The 15437-nt window shown below is 38.6% G+C and overlaps 1 protein-coding gene across 1 annotated transcript; it reads right to left on the bottom strand.

Moving 5' to 3' along the window:
* Positions 1 to 3122: 3122 nt before the first annotated feature.
* HEMGN (hemogen) lies at positions 3123 to 15227 on the bottom strand. The gene is made up of 4 exons (XM_015117230.3): positions 14814 to 15227; positions 12896 to 12989; positions 6096 to 7282; positions 3123 to 3799 (listed from the first exon to the last, which is right to left on the bottom strand). Exons 1-4 carry the CDS (start codon positions 14890 to 14892, stop codon positions 3705 to 3707), a joined length of 1455 nt encoding a protein of 484 aa, XP_014972716.3. The 5' UTR covers positions 14893 to 15227; the 3' UTR covers positions 3123 to 3704.
* Between the last annotated feature and the right edge of the window lie 210 nt (positions 15228 to 15437).

The raw sequence follows: 15437 nt of genomic DNA, 5'->3' as shown, positions 1-15437 counted from the left end.
TCCATTTGTCATTGATTTCTAGTAGAAAATAACCAGCAGTAGGAGCCAAATAATTAAAGATTGTGGTTTAAAAAATGAAATAAAACTGATCAAATGCATATAGTGTCTTTTGGCAGGTCATTTTTACATGACAACTTGGAAAAGGCTGCCATTTTTTTTTTTTTTTTTTAGGAGGAACAGTTGTGTGCAGCTGGAGAGAAACAAGTTTGAAAACCAGTGTGTGTGTATGTGTGTAAAATTGGGCTGGAATTACTGCACTTGCCACTAGATGGTGATGTTGCTGAAAATGATAGTCCCGCTTAATTTGTGGAAAGAGTAGACTTGGAGAGAGATACTTGCCCGCCTGGAGGGCATGGTAGATGTTGATAATCACACACAAAAAATATGTAATTATTAAGTGTGACAAGTACTGAAATGCAAAGCTTATTTGAATATACTAGTGAAATAGATTGATACCTCTTTTAAAGGTAAAATGTCTCTTGACTGAAAACAGGAACTTAAATACGCAGCACATTTATTAGTCTATGATTTGAAGTTCTTATTATCTTGTCTGGAATTGTATGTGATTATTTGCAGTTTGTAAGACTTAACCTCTCCTCCAGAGGTAAGACCTAGAAATCTGCCTTAAAGAAATGACCTAAATAATTATGTGGTCTTCAGCTTGTACTTTGAGAAGCACTTCTCAGTAGAGTGATTCTTAACCTCTCATTTGGGTGAAGGACCCCTTTGAGAATCAATTAAAGCTTTGAACCATCTCACACATCATTTTGGATATAATATCATAGGGTTCATGGATTTCTAAGAACCTGAGAGGAGGACAGCACAAAGTCAAGCTAGGATTCTTGCAAAAGTTTAATTCTATCACCTCAAGGTTCTAAGCCAAGAACGCCAGAAGAATTTTAGATGCATACTGATGTTTGAACAAGAATGGTGACAAGGCAGAAGTTGTGTGTGAATACAGGAGTGATTTAAGAGGGCAAGCAGAAAGGGTCCTGAGAGGTGGAGAGAGAAATTCTGCTTCCTCTAATGTACTGCATTCCTCTTTCCCTCTACTCCCCCATCTCATTTTTGCGCTGCTGTACACTGTACATATGCAAATCTCTTAACGTCCATCTTAATGCAACACTCTTAGAACTTGAGACTTCAGTTTACTTTTTTTTTTTCCTCTAATTTTGGCCCACTCTGGCAGGTGAAATTGAGACAGAAGCACATTCCAAAGAAGAAACAAAAAGCACTGAGGAAGTCAGATGTGACTTTGGGTGAGTACCTTCCCTCTATGATGTTATTCCCTCATCTTTAAGTGGGGGTGATAATCACCGCCTGGCCTATTTCACATACTTTTGTACAGATCAGATAAAACAGTTTATGTGAAAGTATAAATCTTGAAGTGTCATCGAGAGGTAAGAAACTATTACATGGTTGTGGCCGGACGCAGTGGCTCACGCCTGTAATCCCAGCACTTTGGGAGGCCGAGGAGGGCGGATCACGAGGTCGGGAGATGGAGACCATCCTGGCTAACACGGTGAAACCCCGTCTACTAAAAATACAGAAACAAATTAGCCGAGCGTGGTGGCGGGCGCCTGTCGTCCCAGCTAGTCGGGAGGCTGAGGCAGGAGAATGGCGTGAACCCAGGAGGCGGAGCTTGCCGTGAGCCAAGATGGCGCCACTGCACTCCAACCTGGGCAAGAGAGCCAGACTCCATCTCAAAAAAATAAATAAATAAATAAACTATTTTGTGGTTGTGCTGCCCTCAGTATGTTGTGTAATAAATATAATGGGGGTATGAATCATTGTACAATGAATATATCCTGATGGTAAAAAATTTAACGTACACACAAAAGGGAGTAGGCAGATAGGAGGGAAACAATATTGTAACATCCCACTGTACCAGTGGTTCTCAACCCTAGCTCCACTTTAGAATTGTTGGGAGAGCTTTTAAAATAAAAAGCTCTGGATTGGACCCTGAAGCCAACAAAGGACATTAGTGGAAAAACTCATGAAAACGGAATGTCTGTAGTTAATGATAGTGTAACTATCCTGATTTCTTGGTTTTGACAAATGGGCCATGGTTATGCAAGACGTTAACACTGGTGTAAACTGGGAAAAAGGTATATAGTAACTTTTGTACTATCATGATAACTTTTCTGTAATTCTAAAATTATTCCTCCAAAAACTATTATTTGAAGCATAAAACAATTAAAAAATAAATATACCTATGCCTGTATGTCACCTAGATGGAGGAATCTGAATCCCTGGGGGAGAAGTCTGGACATATATATATTTTCGAAACCTTCCCAGGCGAGTCTAATGTACCAGGAGAGTTGAGAGAACCACTGCTCTCTCATGTTCATTATACCATGAATGCCTGAGGGACTGGGACCCTGTCTTGTTCTTTGATGTAGCTAGTACCTAGCACAGTGCCTATATGGAAAGCTTGTGCAAGTGTGTTCTTGCTGAATGAACCTTTATTTGCAAAAATTTCCTTAGTCCTCTGTAATAACAGAAGGAAAACTGAAAACAAAAAATACCAGGGTAGATTTTCAGACATCTTCCCATCCAGAAGAGTTTCTATTCCTGCCCTGGTCTCTTGTTGTTTTCAGTTAATCTTTGCCATTATCACCATATTTGTCATATTCCTAAAATACTAAAATTGCCATTCTGTTGTTCAAAAATCTTACTTCCTTCCCCATTATTTAACAAGTGATATATTTCTTGGTTAGGTATGCAAAATTCTCTGTGCTCTACTAATATGAGCTTTTTAGCATGCAAAGCCTACTGCTATTTCATATGGACTCTATATCAACTGTAGTTTGCCTGCAGTTTTGAACATGTTTTGAACTCACTGTTCTCTTTGTCACATACAATAATGCTGCTATCCACATCTATGCAAATCGTTTCCATCTTTCAAGGCTTCATGCCTGTGTAATTTTTTCAGGTCACTCCAGCAAAAAGTGAGCATTCTCTGTTTGTATCTACCATTCAAATGGCACCAGCACTTACTATTTTCTTTTGTAATTATTTGCTTTCTGTTTTATTTCCCCAGGAAACCAAATTACCCCACCGTGGGGTGTTAGATATGTCTTCTTACCTCCACAGTTCTTAACATGATGTCATCCACACAGTTAAGCGTGTAATAATGATTTAATGTACATTTTGCACAAATACAATATTTAAAAAGTAAAAATAGAAAATCAAATTTCAAATACAAAAGTAAACTACATTCATCACTCCAAAATATCTTTTAAGGAGAATTGTTAAAACTAACCAAAAGAGCCAACTAAAGCCTGAATAAAAATTTGATGCTACTGTTTCATTAGTAATGAACAGCATTTACAAGAAAACTATACACTCCCCAAAATGTAAGTGTTCAGTCTTAGTCACTTATCTGCTCTTAAGACTTAAATAAATGTTCTTAGGGGGGAAAACCAATTATCCAGTCCTCCCCGCTTCCTTATTTGTCTCTTCCCACCACTATCCTCTCCCAGACATATACACACATACACACACACATTCACACACACTCTAGCATGATATTGTCTATGTGGCAAAGCCTTAAAAAATGTTATTTCTTTCAGATATGGTCTACAAGTAGAAAAAATAATATTAATGAGCATTGTCAAAAGTTTTACAATATTTTGAGAAAATCACGCATAAACTGTTAAGCTCTATGTTCCATTGGACCCCAACTTTATGGTTGAGCATTGTTAAAACAAAGCATAACTATAGACATCATTTTCTGGATGAATCTCGTTCAGAATTGCTGGTATTTCTGGCTCTTCTTTGGGTTTTTCTTTTGTTTCTGTAAAATCAAATAAAATGAAAAAATAGGTTCAATAAATTGTATTGGGACAATTGACTAACCATTTGGAGGGAGAAAAACTGCTTCACAACATACACAACAACAGACCACAGATGGAGTAAATATTTAAATATTTAAATACCATAAAGTTATAGAAATAATAGTGTTTTTAGTAATCTCAGGATTCTAAGCAGAACACAGAGACCAGAAACTGTAAAGGAAAAGACTAGCAGGTTTGAATATCTAAAAATTAAAATTATATATGGCAAAAACCACTATGAACAAAGTTAAACCAAATCAAAGACAACTGGAAAAATATTTGCAACATATACATAGTAAAAACCATTATTTAAAGAGATTTTTTAAATCAGAAAAAGATTGAAATCAAAGATGTTGAATGGGACAAGGATTCAAACAGGCAATTCTTTAAAAATTATATTTATAATAATTCTGAAAAGTTGTCTAGTAACATTAATTATAAAAGGGGGTGATTAAGACCGTTAGGTGAGTTTTATTTTTTAACCTATCGCTTCTTGGCCTTTTGGCTAAGATCAAGTGTATTTTTTAACCTAGCAGACAGGCAAGGATTTTTAAAATGTCATAATGTACAGTGCTGACAAGGGTGTGGGGAAAAGGCACCTGTCTTGTGTGAATCACTACCATGTTTCTGGAGGCTAGTCTGACTGACTGTATATTCAGACTTTAAATGTGGGTACCCTTTGGCCCAACAATTCAATTTCTAGGGATTGATTCAAAGGAAATAATCAGACAAACTTAAGCCTCCAGTGCCTCCATTTCCTTATATTTAAAATGGGAGTATTATTTATCCAGTAGAGCTTTTGACATTGAATAAAGTAAACCATATAAAATATATAATATGGTGTCTGGCACGTAGAAAAGTACCTGATAAGTGTTAACTAAATAAATGTTATTCCCAATGATGTTCATTGAACATTGTTGTAATAGTAAAACTTGGCAGTAAACTGAGTGTTCATCCTCATAGAGACTGGTTCAATAAATTATTGCACATACATATAGCATAGTACTATGCAGTTGCTACAAAAGACATCATAAAGATGGCTCCAATACATATTGTAAATGAAACCAAAAACAAGTTACAGAATAGGATGAGTACTGTCTCATTTGTTGAAACAGAACAACCTTAACATTGGGAACTGGAGATAGAAGATGGTATTAAAGGAGACTTTTACTTGATATTCACTTACATATTGCTTTATTACAATGAACACTTACTACTTTATAATCAGCAAAAATAGATATTGCCATTTAGTTGGTCAAACAAAGCCAAAAATAAAATGAGCATTAATTAATTGACCATATCGATCTTGCTGGGTTTAGAATGAAGCAGTTAGGAATCAGGACGCTGTGTTGGTTAGAGCTGCTTCTCCAGCAGGGTACTCTGTCAGTGAACGTATTGCTTCACATGCCTGCTTTTTACTGCAATGTATTTCTTTAAAGTAGTTCTTCAAAACTGGTATTACTTGGAAACCAGCTAGCCCTATGTTTTTGTTGCACTCATTTTTTAGGATAAAGAGCAAATAAACTACTGAAGGGATTTCTTTAGAAATCAGTTTCCTGGGGATAACTATGGTCTGATAGACTCCAGTCCATTTCTTACACTGTCTACAGTATTGTACGAAGAGAAGTGAAGTTCTCAGTTATGTCTCTGAGGCAAGTGAATTAAAGAACGGTTGCATTATTTTCAAATTGCTATACTTAGAAAAAAGTTTTTCAGGAACAAATCTTGAAATAGAAACGGTTTCCGGTAAACCTGAAATCCTACAGGAATGAGTTCCCTAGTAACAGCTTTGTATTTTACAGCTTTGTAAAATATATAGCTGTATGTTTTACAGCTTTGTATCTCCCTCGGTACTTTGTACTATGAATTTACCTGCCTTCCATTTATCAGGCAAATTAAATTTTCTAGAAAAAGTTCATTCATCAAGCTTTCTTGTTAATGTAGACTTAATTGTTTTTTAAAATATTTTGCAATAATTCACCCTATACTGGGTTCATTTCACTGACTATAGCATCTCATAATGGATGAATAGTATGAATAAGTACTACTGTACATGCTTACATTTTAATTTTTTAACTCTTTGAAATATGCCAAGACGTACATTGGTTGCATGAACATATTGTTTACTTAAAACTAGTCAATAAAATTAATAGTATCCATTGACATAACTGAGAATAACCCAGGATTGTCAGAGAAGGTTGTAAATCACTACTCTGGGGGAGATATACCTACCTTGGTGCTATAAACAGCCCTTACCTTGAGGAAAAGTATAAACATCTTTAGCATCTTCCTGGTGTGCTTTAGGATCCTGGTCTTGGGGCCCACCTGTTTCTTGGTATGGTTCTGGAAAGCATTCTTTAGGCACATCCTTATTTTTATAGGTCTTAGTAGAGAGGTCTTCAGGCCCCGGGGTTTCTTGGTATATTTCAGGTGAATATTCTTCAAGCTGGGGTGTTTCTTGGTATATTTCAGGTGAATATTCTTCAAGCCCAGGTATTTCTTGATACGTTTCAGGTGAATACTTTTCAGACCCAGGTGTTTCTTGGTTTATTTCAGTTGAATAGTCTTCAGAATGAGGTGTTTCTTGGATTGTTTTATGAGAGGGAGCTTTAGGCACAATAATTTCTTTATGTGTTTTATGAGGAAGGTGTTTAGGTTCAACTGATTCTTGGTGTGTTTTTGTGGAAAGGTCTTTAGGCTCGGCTATTTCTTGTGTTTTAGGAAAAAAGCCTTCTGCCTCAGCTTTTCCTTGATCTGTTTCATTGTATTCCTCTGGTTCTGCTGGGTTTTGGTCTGTGTCAAGAATATAGCCTTTAGGCACATCTGGTTTGGGGTACGCTTGAAGGGAGCATCCTGCCAGATCAGCTGTGTCTTCAGATGTTGGACAAGGGAGGACTTTGGGTACAGCAGCTTCTTGGCACATTTTAGGAGACAGATCTTCTCGTTTAGCCATATCTTGGTACATTTTGAAAGGATGGTCTTGAATTACAGCTATTACTTGGCATGCATTAGGAGAGTTGTCTTCAGTTTCCACCATGTCTTGGCATATTTTGGAAGAATTGTCTTGAAGTACAGATATTTCTTGGTACATTTTAGGAGAGAGGTCTTCAGGTTCAGCCACATGTTGGCATGTTTCAGAAGAATGGTTTTGTACTGCTATTTCTTGGTACTTGGAAGAATTCTCCTGATGTATAATACTTTCTTCACATATTTCAGAAAAGTGTTCCTCAGGCACAACTTTTTGCGGGGAGGCTACTGAAGGAAATACTTTGGTTATGCTCCCTAGTGGCTCAGTTTTTTTCTCTGTAGGTGCCAGTACTTTCTCCACTATTTCCTTTTCTATCTGTGACTGAGGCTCCACCTTCAATTGGGTATTTTGTTGTCTCTTTCTGCCTCTTTGATTTCCTTTTCCTGTTCTCTGCTGCTTGCGTTTTTTCTGTTCTCTGCAGAAAGAACAGAATTAGTGTCAGCAATGGTGCTACAGAATTCAAATAAATGCTTGTAATAACAGTGCCAGGTCCCCTACTGCCTCATTGCACAAGGATCATGAACTCATCACTTAATCTCTCTGGGCCTCAGTCTCCTTGTTTGTAAAATGAAGGAGCAGCTCTAGGTGTTCTCAGTTCTTAGGAGAGGGAATGTTTCTCCAGGACTTCTTGGCATTGATACCTTGCTTACCAGGAGCCTTCTTGGTGAGGGTAGTGGATGCGCGCGTGTGTATGAACGCGCGTTTGTGTGTGTGTGTTACAGCATATTCTTAAAGTTTGGTTATGGAAAATAAATAATTCCCATTACAAATTAATAGAGTGGCATTCTGGTTTATACACTAGTCTCTTTGCGTTTAGTCTATGTGTGTTACTTCCCTACGCCTGAGTAAACTCATACAAACCAAGTTTCTAGACCTGCAATCCAGGCACGGCTCCTCATCTGTGCAGGCTGCAGGTGGAGGCTATATATTGCTTGATTATCAAATACATTGTTTTGTGTAAAGAATTCTAAGTTGCTACAATATCTCTCAAATGAGATATATTGTAAGTGGGTCAAAGGCTGCAAAAACACTTCTTGAAGTTAAGAAACCTGGTAGAGGCCGGGCGCGGTGGCTCACGCCTGTAATCCCAGCACTTTGGGAGGCCGAGGCGGGCGGATCACAAGGTCAGGAGATCGAGACCACGGTGAAACCACATCTCTACTAAAAATACAAAAAATTAGCCGGGCGCGGTGGCGGGCGCCTGTAGTCCCAGCTACTCAGGAGGCTGAGGCAGGAGAATGGCGTAAACCCAGGAGGCGGAGCTTGCAGTGAGCCGAGATCGCGCCACTGCACTCCAGCCTGGGCGACAGAGCGAGACTCCGTCTCAAAAAAAAAAAAAAAAACAAAACAAAACAAAAAAGAAACCTGGTAGATAGGCATGAGTGGCCATATTATACTTAATCCTAATTAACAAATTAAAGATCTAGAAGATGAAAGGATATGCATGGAAATTGCAGCCAGTGACAAATTGTTAGGCACTGCAAATATAACCAAATACAGATGGCTAATACAGATGGGCTGGGGGCTGGGGAAAGTACTATAAATAAGCATTTCATCATTTTTCTAAACCTACTGAAATTCTGTTTCATGCTACCCGCTCTATGGAGCCTTCTCTAACAGACTACAGGACTAAAATGTTCTCCCAGCTTAGCTTTCCTATAGGACTTACTGTGAGTACCATGCTAAAGACTAGGAATGCAGGCTGCCTCATACTGTAGTTATTTCTGAAGAAACTGTATTTCTTTTAGTAAACATTTTAGACATTCTTTGGAGATAAAAACCAGAGTTTTTTTATATCTTTATAGTGCCCATCGTTCCTTGCATATTTAAAAAAAGTATGCCCTGTTCCATTTTTTTGTATATATTTGAAATTTCCATTGTAAATAAGTGTTTTTAAAAGATTACCTCACCAAACACAGTTTGAAGTCAATATCAAAAAAGCATATATGTTCACTTCTAATATGAGGCTATAGAAAAAAGAAAAAAAAGGTACAGATGTAACAGAACAGTCTAAAATAATATTGAAAATTATATTTAAAAAAGGAAATCTAGGTCAGGCATGGTAGCTCACGCCTTAATCCCAGCACTTTGGGAGGCCAAGGCGGATGGATCACGAGGTCAGGAGTTCAAGACCAGCCTGGCCAACATAGTGAAACCCCGTCTCTACTAAAAGTACAAAAATTAGCCAGGCATGGTGATACGCATGTGTAATCCTAGCTACTTGAGAGGCTGAGGAAAGAGGATCGCTTGAAACCAGGAGGTGGAGGTTGCAGTGAGCTGAGACTGTGCCACTGTGCTCCAGCCTGGGTGACAGAGTGAGACTCCATCTCAAAAACAAAAACAAAAAAGGCCGGGCGCAGTAGCTCACACCTGTAATCCCAGCACTTTGGGAGGCCAAGGTGGGCAGATCACGAGGTCATGAGATCGAGACCATCCTGGCTAACATGGTGAAACCCCGCCTCTACTAAAAATACAAAAAATTAGCCGGGCGTGGTGGCGGGCGCCTGTAGTCCCAGCTACTCAGGAGGCTGAGGCAGGAGAATGGCGTGAACCTGGGACATGGAGCTTGCAGTGAGTCCAAATCGCACCATTGCACTCCAGCCTAGGCGACAGAGCAAGACTCCATCTCAAAAAAATAAATAAATAAATAAAATAAAAAGGAAATCTAAAGATGACGGTTATGGCACCTCAGCATTTTGAACTATTACTACAAGTAACCAAGGTGACAAGATAAATTATAAAATTCTTATAAATGTTTTGAAAAAGATAGTATACCCAAATTCCTTAGGAAACACATATTTTTTCCTAGATATTAAATGTGAAATAATTCATTATTTAGGTATCTATGTGAGGAGATCTGAGTAATATAATAGTCCATGTCTTCCCTGGTAGTTTTTCAAAAAATACAAAAAATACCTATGTGGCCTAAACTTTAGTCTGTAGTCTCTCATGATTGTAGGCAAGTCACTTAACCTCTACATGCCTTGGTTTCCTTGTAGGTGAAATAAGGTAAATAATATCTGCCCAATTTCATGTGGTGGTTATAAGAATTGGATATAATTACTTACATGAATTAATTATTCAAATATAAATTAGGACTCTAATATGAATATAGGAAACTCTTATAGTGCTTGTGTATGTCAGGCACTGTTTAAATAATTTAGTTATTTTGTTATCTCATATAATCTTCACATCAGTCTATGAAGTAGATAGTATTATTTTCACTTTGCAAATGACAAAACTGAAACATAGAGATGTTGAGTAACTTGCCCAACACTTGTATTTGATAATCAAGCCATATACATTATCCACCTGCAGGCTGCACAGATGAGCCGTGCCTGGATCGCAGGTCTAGAAACCCTGAGTATGAGTTTACTCAGGGGTAGTGAAGTAACACACACAGACTAAATGCAAAGAGACTAGTGTATAAACCAGAGTGCCAATCTATTAATTTATAATGAGAATTCTTTCTTTTCCATAATATTTCCAAGGGTTCTGGCTACGAAGTAGGGCAACCAGGCTACAAATCTAGTCATTGTGGCTTTAACAGCCTGGCTCATAACCATGCGCTCTGCTGCCTCTCTCTGAAACTAATAAAATTGCACTGTATGGTATGTTGTAGTGAGAAAAGAGGGCGCAGGCCTCAGCATTATAGAGATGTATCACCAGAGCAAGTCCAGCCAGCTGCCAAGAGGCTCACCAAGGTGTTATCCATTTGAGTGAATACCCTCAGCCCAGCAAGCCCAGAAACCTGACTCTGTTAGCACACTGAGACTACTTCCATTTATCAGGGGCAGAGCTCATCAAGCAGATTTAAGGAGACTTACATATAAACCTAAAGACCAATTTTTAAATGAACAGAAATACAAAGTCACATAGTAGAAAATACCTGGGCTGGCCAGGCACAGTGACTCATGCCTGAAATCCCAGCACTTTGGGAGGCCAAGGTGGGCGAATCACTTGAGGCCAGGAGTTCCAGACCAGCCTAGCCATCATGGTGAAACCCCAGCTCTACTAAAAATACAAAAACTAGCTGGGCATGGTGGCCGGTGCCTGTATTCCCAGCTACTTGGGAGGCTGAGGCACGAGAATCACTTGAACCAGGGAGACAGAGGTTGCAGTGAGCCGAGATCTCTCCACTGTACTCCAGCCTGGGCAGCAGAGTGAGACTCTGTCTCAAAACGAATGAATGAATGAATAAAAGAGAGAGAAAAAAGAAAAGGAAAGGGGAGGGGAGGGGAGAGGAGAGGATGGCTGAGGGGTGGGGATGGGGAGAGGAGGGGGAGGGGGTGGGGGCAGGGGAGGAGAGAGGAAGGGAGGGGAGGAGAGGAGAGTACCTGGGCTCTGGGCTTGCAAACAAATGCATTGTCTCTGTGGGTAAGTACTTGGGAAGCCAGATAATGATTGGAAGATTGCTTAGTGGGTATGGAATTTGGGAGCTAATTGGATAATCTTCAATAGACCTGCCACAGGACCCTAGTACAAATATTTCTACTGTAAAATAATACACCTGTTCCTAAAAATCCTCACTTTCTGCAAAATCATCCTCTATAAAGTTACAGTGGTTATGAAGGTGGGGCAAATAGGCTTGGGACAAATGATTCAAAGCTTTTGCAACATTTTAACGCTAACTAAAACAATAACTGGTACCAGGAGAGAGAACTTGCTTGGTCCAGACAAGTAGTTTACTGTGGCTGGAGGCTGCCTCAGGGGATAGTAAATACAAATATAGTGTAATTGCAGGCTTAAAGCTGCTGAGACCTGAGCTCTGAGCCAGCGGGGTTGCCATTAAGTTGGGCACAGGAGAGAAGTGCAAGCTGCCACTTGGTGGAGAACTGCGCAAGGCTGGTGTTGTGCCTATCTGGGGAAGGAACCCTGCATGCCGGCTGAAAAGAATCCTGCATATACAACAGCCAGGCTGAAGGCTTTTTCTTTCCAACTGAAGGCTTTAATTCTCTTCCCACTATTCTGGCTTCTTTTGACTAGGAAAAAATCATGAACCGACACAGCTCCCACATTATACTGACATCGTTCTCCTATTTATCAATCATATGTGAACTTGGTGTTATAGAAACATCTGTTGTAGCAGAACAGACAGTGCTCCATAGTGAGGTTTAGGGGTTTAGAAAATGCCCTTCATTAGGAAAAGTGCTTTGCTTAAATTAGTGGTTCTCAACTGAGGGTGATTTTTCCTGTCTCCCCCCAACCCCACCCCAGGAGACATTTGACAATGTTTGGAGACATTTTGTTGTCACAGCTGGGGTGGAAGGTGCTATTGGCATCTAGAGGCCAGAAAATGCTACAAAACATCTGCAGTGCACAAGACAGCCCCCGACACAAGAAGAAGTTCTCCTGCCCCCAGTGTCAGCAATGCCAAGGTGGAGACACTTTGGCTTAGATGGATGCTGCACTTTTGGCTCTTTGGGCTCCCCTTCCAAGCAAGCAAGTCCCCAGTTGTCACAATCATATTTGAAATGGATGCAATTAGATGCCACCTAATTTACAATCATGTTCTTGTACCCCTTTCCTGCATTTACATACAGGTGAACATACAGGTTATCTAAACTCTTTGTCACTCATTTACAGGGAATGTTTTGGCTCACTCCATGGAGAGTTAATCACACTCATTCAGTAAATATTTAGCTAACAGAAAGCTTGGAGAACAATCTTGGAGGCTTCTTCAGTGATGCTTCCCACTCCCAACAGGGTGCTTCTATGTTTATATTACCATAGGAGCTAAACGCCAAGCTTCTCTACAATATAATTTGGTTGCTCAGTGCTTTAATTAAAAGAGACCAGGGAAAAAATTATGTTCCCACCATGTTACCAGCTGTGTGTGTGACTTTCGGCAAGAGATTTAACTCACTGGAGGCTTAGTCTCTGTTTTTCTGTAAAATAGGGACAACCATGCGTGATTTACAGGATTGTTGGAAAGATAAAATACAGTGTGTAAAGTGCACAGCACTACTTGATGCATAACATCCTCAATAAATATATCAGTTCCCTTTCTCTTGTGGTGCTACCATACCCAAATAGCCATTGTGACGTTTCCTTTTCTTGCACTTCAGCTTTTCTTTTTCTAAGTCGTTCTCTGTTTCTCAAACTCCAGGTTCCAATGACTTCTGTAATAAAATGAAAGTTATTAGAGAAAGTGATGAACCATGGTGTTTATCAGCAAAAGTCCTGTAGCCAAGTGGCAGAATCTCTATGCTAGGTTTTTCTCCTAGCTTTTTGAGGACAAGGACTGCATCTCATTTGTCCTTGTATCTCCAGAAAAAGCCTGGAAGCAGACATTCAGCAAATGTTTTTGAATGAAAAGGTCAGAGACCTACTCATACATAGTATTTGTATGTAAGTGTGCTACCAACCTATTAATTTCTTCAAAATAATTTTATATATTGTACAAATAATGAAAAAAGCAGCCATATTTTGCTGTCTTTAACATGATAATGTGTTTTCCTTTTATTCCTCACTTCTATCCAGTGCTTATATTACACAAAGTTGTAAGAATAGCATAGCACAATTTTATCCTTTTATTAACCTAGCATTATATTAGAACTATTTTCCATGATGTAGTCTTCATAATGATAATTTTAATGACAATATGATACATAGTCTGGTTAATGTACTCTCATTTACCCAATCATTCCTCTTGGATTGAGCATTTAGGTTGTTGCTAGTTATCTTTGGCTTGTATATCAAATTATAATAAGCATATTCATTGCATATAGGTTTTCTTTTGGATTTCTTCCTTAGAATGGTGTTTCTTCAAGTTCTTTGGAAAATTAAGAGTTTGATCAAAAAAGTTTTTGCTGCCATCTAAGGTTGAGAAAAACTAATGAGTCTTTGATGTAGAGCTTCCCAGAGCCTGTGAAGTGATACAAATCCACACTGGGACCTCTAAAGAATAGAGCATGCCCCTTGAACAATGGTTCCTCTTGTTCTTGGGATAAGGGTTATTTATAGTGAAAAATTCTACCTTTATTTTTACTAACCTCTAATTAAAATTGACAGTTCCTTCAATTATGAATGTAGGTAACAAACCACAGTAGTTTTGGCAGTATATGACTTTTTTTCAACTTTTATTTTAAGTTTAGGGGTATATGTGCAGGATATGCAGGTTTGCTACATAGGTATACACGTGCCATGGTGGTTTGCTGCACAGATCATCCCATCACCTAGGTATTAAGCCCAGCATCCATTATCTATTCTTCCTGATGCTCTCCCTCCCCCTCAGCATATGACTTTGTCCCTGTAAAGAAATCACACACTTTTATATCACATTATACTTGTTGCAGATACCTTAAAATATTACCTACAGGCTATGATTTGACTTGATACTATTATTAGACCCACCACTGGATATTGTAATCTATAAATAATCATATATATTACTATATCACAATTTTTTATTTTGATATTTGTATCTTAATATAATTATTTCCTTTGGAATCTTATATATTTAATTTTATGCCTTTAAAACTTTTCTTCAAAGAAGGAGTCTCTGGGTTCATCAGAATGCCAAAGAGATCCATGTAGCAAAAAAAAATTTTAAACATGTCTTAGGGTATCTCAAGGACTAAGGTTCCACAAAACATTTTGAGAAATGCTGCTTTAGGATCGATCCAAGGGCTGAGATTAGTGAGTCAAAAGAATAAGCAGTATTATAGCTCTCACCGCTTATTGCCAGATCTCTTTCCAAAAGTTAGACGAAATTTGTGCTACCATAGTTTTACCACAACCATCTAATGAAATTATTGGATGAACTACCCAATGAAACTATTGGGTAGTTTCATTAGCTTTCATTTAAGTATATTTCCTTTTTTTTTTTTTTTTTTTTTTTTTTTTTTTTTTTTTTTTTTTTGGCCAGATCCATTGAAAAGAGAAAATTATCATACCCTGAATTCTTTTCAACAGCCACCAGCTCTTAAGGTATTTTTCATTACCTGGAGAATGGTTCTCTTCTTGGTGAGGATCAAGTGTCTGATGGTGCTTCAAATGAGATTGGTCCTTTCCCAAATCCATCTTGCTGCAATACCTTCCTGCTATTTTGGTCTGACTTCCACAAGCAGCCTAGATCCTTTTTAAAAATATCAAAAACAACTAACACTTAAAAAAAAAAAAAAAAACCACACACACAAGTTTGCCTGTCACTTGACTTCCCGCCTAAAAGTTTTATCTGGTTGGACCACAACTGCAGGCTAATTCTACTTTCTTTATCACACTGCACAGGTGTGAGTAGGGGAAATGGCTGGTGCTAGCAACCTCTAGCATAGCTTGCTATTTATACAGGGAAACTCTCTGGCCACAGCCTGGCATGGCACAACCTCCAGTCAGCACTCTTTCGGTTCTATCTGCCAGGAAGTGTCTGGATCCGATGTTCCTTTTTACAGATGGAAGTGGCCTGGTGTAGAAAGAACACAATCTAGACTCCAACCAGCTCAGTGGCCCAGGGCAAGTCACCTCCCTTTTCTATGGCTCTCTTTCTGCATTTGCAAAATGGGTAAAAAATTCTTGCCTGCTTCATATGGTTCTTGTTAAAGTGAAAATAATGGATGTGAAAATTTTTA

This window comes from Macaca mulatta, chromosome 15, assembly GCF_049350105.2.
Source record: "Macaca mulatta isolate MMU2019108-1 chromosome 15, T2T-MMU8v2.0, whole genome shotgun sequence".
Lineage (NCBI taxonomy): Eukaryota > Metazoa > Chordata > Mammalia > Primates > Cercopithecidae > Macaca > Macaca mulatta.
Note: the sequence above shows the minus strand (reverse complement) of the source record. Positions and strands in the feature narration are given on the sequence as shown.